Here is a 6,000-nt window from a genome sequence, read left to right as displayed (position 1 = left end):
TTATCTTTCTCTAATTGACTTATTTCACTTAGCATAATACCCTCTAGTTCCATCCACGTCATTGTAAATGTCAAGATTTCATTTTTGATGGCTGCATAATATTCCATTGTGTGTGTGTGTGTGTGTGTGTGTGTGTGTGTGTGTGTGTGTACCACATTTATTAGTTCTAACATGTTGTTTTGTTTTTGTTTTTTTGGTTGAGTCTGTAGGGTTTTCTACATGTATGATTATATCATCTGCAGACAGAGATAATTTTACTTCTTCCTTTCTGATTTGGATGTCTTTTAGTTCTTTTTCTTATTTAATTACTCTGGGTAGGACTTCCAGTACTACGTTGAATAGAAGTGGTGAGAGTAGACATCCTTGCTTTCTGCTGGATCTTAGAGGGAAAGCTTTCAGTTTTCCTCATTGATTATGATGTTAGTTGTGGGTTTTTCATATATGGCCTTTATTGTGTTGAGGTAAATTCCTTCTATACTTCTTTTGTTGAGAGTTTTTATCATGAGTAAATGTTGAACTTTGTCAGATGCTTTCTCTGTGTCTTTTAAGGTGGTTATGTGTGTTTGTGTGTGTGTGTGTGTGTTTTTCATTCTGTTAATATGGTGTATTTCATTGGTTGATTCCCAGATGTTGAATCATCCTTGCATCCTAGAGAAAAATCCCTCTTGGTCATGGTGTATTATTCTTGTAATATGCTATTGAATTCTGTCTGCTAGTATTTTGTTGAGGATTTTTGCATCTATGTTCATCAGGAATATTGGCCTATGGTGTTCTTTTTTTCTGATGTCTGCCTGGCTTTGGTATCAAGATGATGCCACGCTCATAAAATGAGTTTGGAAGTGTTCCCTCTTCTATTTTTCTTTTTTTTTTTAATTTAAGAAGGATTGGTATTAATTTTGTGGGGGTACATTATGCTTTTGTATATTGCTGATTTCAATTGAAATTTTTTCTTAAATTTTCTCTCCCATCCTCTAACTACTATTTATGCTCAGGCCTGAAATTTTCTTTGTGGGAAGAGTTTTATTTATAGATTTAATTTCTATCATAGATATTGCACAATTCAGACTTTCTATTTCTTTTTTGTATCAATTTTGGTAAGTTATATTTTCCTGGAAGTGTGTCTAGTTCATCCAAATTTCAAATGTATTAGCATAAAATTATTCATAATGATTCTTTAAATGTTTGTAGAATCTAGAATGATGTCTCATTTTCTCATTCCTGCTCCTGGCAATTTTTGCCTGTTTCCTTTTTTTTAATCAGACTTTCTGGGGAGATTTTAAATGTATTTTCGTTGGGTTTAAATTTTTTTTCAAATTTCTTGATATATATGGTTAATTTACATGCTTATTTTTTCTAATAATACCATAGATGATCACATATATTCCCACAAAAAAGTTTTAGCTCTATCATACATGCTTCATTATGTCATATTTTCATTTTAATTTAGGCTAAAGTATTTTCTAACTTCCATTTTGATTTCTTCTTTGACCTATGGGTTATTTAAAATATTATTGCTTAATTTTTAAATTTTGGGGGAATTAAAAATATATTTGCTTGTGGCTTAATCCCACTATGTTCAGGAGCATTGGGTGTTATACACAAACAATGAATCATGGAACACTGCATCAAAAACTAATGATGCACTATATGGTGACTAACTAACTAACTACCTAAATAAATAAATAAATAAAAATTTTTAAAAGTATATTCTGTGTAATTTCAGTCATTTGAAATTGTTTTACATTTGCTTTATGATCCAACCTATGGCAGGTTTCAGTAGTGATTCCATTTGTATATTCTGTATTATTTGATCTTCTGCATTTTTTAAAACAATTGATTAAATCAGGTTTGCTTATTATATTCTTTAAATATTCTATATCTCTGTTTTTCTTGTCAACTTATTCTATTAGTTACTGAGAGATGAGTTAACATCTTCCTGTATGATTGTAGACTTGTTCATTTCTCCTTTTAGTTCTGTTGTTCTATATATTACATATTTTGAAGCTATGTTATTAGACGTTTCACATTTAGAACTTATACTTTCATAGTGTATTTATTCTTTATTGTTATGAAACATCCGTCTTTGTGCCTAGTAACAATTCTTGCTTTAAAGACTACTTCAAGTGGCAGCTCAAGCATTCATCAACAGATGAATGGATAAAGAAGATGGGGTATGGGGTATGGCATATATATATATATATATATATATATATATACACACACACACACACACACACACACACACACACAATGGGATTTTACTCAGCCATCAAAAAGAAGATAGCAGGAAGGGAAAAATGAAGGGGAGGAATCAGAGGGGGAGACAAACCATGAGAGACTAAGGACTCTGAGAAACAAACTGAGGGTTCTAGAGGGGAGGGAGGTGGGGGGATAAAAAAAAAGAATAAAAAAAAAGACTACTTCAAGTGACATTTATATAGCTTTACCAGATTTCTTTTGGTTAGTGTTTCTCCAGTTTATTTTTTTTACCATCTTTTCACTTTCAACCCTTTGTGTCCTTATTTTCAAGGAATATCTCTTGTAAGTAGCATTTACTTAGGTTTTACTTTTTGATACAATGTGACTCTGTTCACCTTTTATTTGGAGCATTTAGTCTATTTACATTTAATGTAACTAATGACAATTTTAGTTTAAGTCTATCTTATTTAAAATTTTTTGTTTTTATATCTGTTAGTTATTCCTTTTTTTCTCTTTCAACATATTATCAACTACTTTAAGTTATTGTCCTTCCCTTCTATTAGCTGAAAGTCACATATTCTTTTATTTTGTTTTTAGTTGTTACCCTAGAAATTATAGCAGCATGCACATTTGCTTTATTAGAGTCTAATGTAAATTAGACCCTTTTTCCAAATTCTTTTTTTTTTGTATCAGCCTTTAGAGATTATTTTTATTTTTTATTTTTTTTGTTATTATGTTATGTTAATCACCATACATTACATCATTAGTTTTTGATGTAGTGTTCCATGATTCGTTGTTTGCATATAACACCCAGTGCTCCATGCAGAACGTGCCGTCTTTAATACCCATCACCAGGCTAACCCATTCCCCCAAACCCCCTCCCTTTTAGAACCCTCAGTTTGTTTCTCAGAGTCCATAGTCTCTCCTGGTTCGTCTCCCCCTCCAATTTCCCCCCCTTCATTCTTAATTGAAGAAACTTAGAGCACTATTTCATGTACTCTGCCCATCTTCTGTTACTTTTTCATATATTTTAATTCTTCATTTTTCAAATCCCGTTTTCAAATCCCATTATTATTCCTATAGTATTTTCCAACAGCCAATATTTATTTAGATATATTAATATACTTACCATTTCCATAGTCTTTCATTCATTGCAAAGATTCAGACTTCAATATGGAATTATTTTTATTCTACCTAAAAAGCTCCTTCAGTATTTCACTTGGTAGAGTTCCACTGGTGACACATTCAGTGTCACCTGAAAATGTTTTAGTTTGTCTTTATTTTTGAAACATATTTTCACTGGGTAGAAATTGAGTTTATCAGGGTTTTTTTTTTTCAGGAATTGAAAATGTTTCATTGTTTCAATGCCTCTAATTCTTACTGTTGCTTCTTAAAGAAATAATATAATGTTTTTTCTGTCTTTTTGAATATTTTTTGTCTTTTTTTTGCAGTTTCATTGTGATGGGTTTATGTGTGGTTTTCTTATATATTTCTTATTTCAGGATTATAGAATTTCTCAAATCTGGATCAATGCCTTTCATCTATTTGGGAAGATTCTCATTAACTTTTCAGATATTACTTCTGATCCATTTTATCTCCTCTCCTTTTGAGACACCAATCCACATATGCTAGATGCTTTGTCTATTATATATGTATCTAACTGTATTTATCTCTTAAATATTTTCCATATTTTTAAATATTTTCCATATTTTTATCTCATCATATTTAGCAAGAATATTTCTTCAAGTTCACTTACCCTCTGTTCAGGTGTATCCACTCTGCTGTTGAACTTACCTATGGAGTTTCTGATTTCAATTAGTTCATTTCACAGATTTAGAATTTTTATCTGGTTATTTTTCATAGATTCCATATCTCTTGAAAAAGTCTCATATTGCATTTTTTTTGGACCATATTACTTGTATTATTTTAAGGTCCATGTGTGATAACTCTAATACCTGGATACATGTGGGTATTTTTTGTTATCTGCTTTTCTCTTGGCCCTTTTTATGGGCCCTTTTGGTAATTTCTGCTTGACCACTGAACGTTTCGTATGAAAATTCTCCATTTGATCTTTCTCCAGAAAGGAGAAGGCATGTATTTGGAGTGGGGGCAGATCACCATAGTGTACTCAGAAGCTGAGCTCATTGGAAGTTGGATTTCAGCTTCCTAAGACCTGATCTATTTCCAATTTGCCTTTATTCCTATGGTGCAGCTCCCCAGAAATCCCACTTTAAAACCCATCTCCTGTTGGTTTCTACAAATCACACTGCTTATGAGTCAGCAGCTGCTTACAGAACATCAATGCAGAAAGCTGGGCCTACTTGTCTTTATTCTCCTATTTCTGGACTCTTGGTCCCTTATGGCCTACATGTCTTGGTGAGCCTGAATTCTAATTCTTGTCTTCTTAGCCACCTGAAAGGATCAAAAGCCTGTTAAGCTTCTCTGCTTTTTAGCCATCACTTTCTGCTTGACTTCTCAACTTTTTGTGTTATTTGCAAAATTGCAAATATCTCAGGGGCAAAAAAATCGTAGATATTGGTCATTGGGCACATCTCAGTGAATTTTCCTTATCTCCAAGATCTTGACTCCTGAAGTCTTGGCTCTCTTGGTAGCTCTCTGCTATCTTAAAGCAGATTATTCGAATATGACTTTTCTAGTTATTCTTGGGAGGAAGATTGACCTGTTATAAGCTAGGTCATCATAGCTGGAAGTGGAAGTAACCTGTAGATGTGTGTGTGTGTGTGTGTGTGTGTGTGTGGTATCAGCATAGGTGAAGTCTGTATTTATGAGGTTGTGATTGATTTGACCAACAAAACTTGTAACTGTTATTTCCCCTAATAATTGGTCAGAGTAGAGAAGTTCTCATCTAAAATCACAACTGTCATTAAGCTGTGACTTGTTTCCTCTCTTTTGCAGGATTTTGTGTCATGTATTGAGAACTACAGAAGAAGAGGGCAGGAACTATATGCATCTTTATACAAAGATCATGTGCAGGTAATAAACAAGCTCTTTTCTCTGCACAGAAGACTGGAATCTATCTTGAATCTGAAATAAAGAATCAGAAAGGCCTTTGGTTTAAATTCTAGTTGGCTAAGTCAATAATTGCTCAGCAGTGATTCAGTTCTCCTTGCATGACTTGTGCAGTGGATTTGGACCCATGCTGTGAGCAGCTGAGGAGACAGGTAGCATGTTTGTCCTCTCATCTACTAATTCATCCACTAGTAAATAGGTGTCAAGAGCCCAGGGTGCCTCAGACCCTGTGCTGTGAGCTAGGGGCACAATTGTACAGAGAACAGACATGGGCCTCACTGTCTGGTAGCTTCACTCTACCTCTATGGAGGGATATAAAATAGCTGCACAAATAAATAGATCATTATTACTTATGATAAGCAAGAGACATGGCAAATAAAGGTACAATGAGAGATTATGATGTGGGGAGAATTTAACTTGGGCAGATCAGAGGCCCCCTCCAAGAAAGTGACCATTAAGTTGAGATCTGAAGGAGGAGGAAGATGGGCTGAAGTATTTTGAGGATGTATTTTTGGCTAAGGGAGGACATGTGGGAAGGTCCTGATCCGGAAAGAGCTGGATGTGGCCAGTTAACTGGAAGAAGAAGTGACTGGGTGACCTGAGCTGGGGACGAACAAGGGTGAAGATGAGGCATGACCAGAGCACACAGGGCTTGCTGCCACCTTAGGGCTTTTGCATTTTCTCTGAAATGCAAGGGGTCACCACTCATCAGGGCAGATTTAAATAGTTAAAACACCTCTCTAGGTGTGATTTCTGGACAGTCAGAATAAA

At 34.3% G+C, this 6,000-nt stretch overlaps 1 protein-coding gene across 11 annotated transcripts in view; it reads left to right on the top strand.

Moving 5' to 3' along the window:
- The window catches only part of WDFY4 (WDFY family member 4), a 291,091-nt gene that overhangs the window by 173,436 nt on the left and 111,655 nt on the right, over positions 1-6,000 (top strand). For all 11 annotated transcript variants that reach the window (XM_025880584.2, XM_025880579.2, XM_025880582.2 and 8 more), the window contains one exon: positions 5,116-5,193. In XM_025880584.2, the coding sequence (XP_025736369.1) occupies positions 5,116-5,193 (78 nt within the window). The remainder of the gene's footprint in view (positions 1-5,115; positions 5,194-6,000) is intronic.

Source organism: Callorhinus ursinus, unplaced genomic scaffold (genome assembly GCF_003265705.2).
Source record: "Callorhinus ursinus isolate GAN/ISIS: 27379988/994484 unplaced genomic scaffold, GSC_fseal_2.0 scaffold20, whole genome shotgun sequence".
NCBI classification, from domain to species: domain Eukaryota; kingdom Metazoa; phylum Chordata; class Mammalia; order Carnivora; family Otariidae; genus Callorhinus; species Callorhinus ursinus.
Note: the sequence above shows the minus strand (reverse complement) of the source record. Positions and strands in the feature narration are given on the sequence as shown.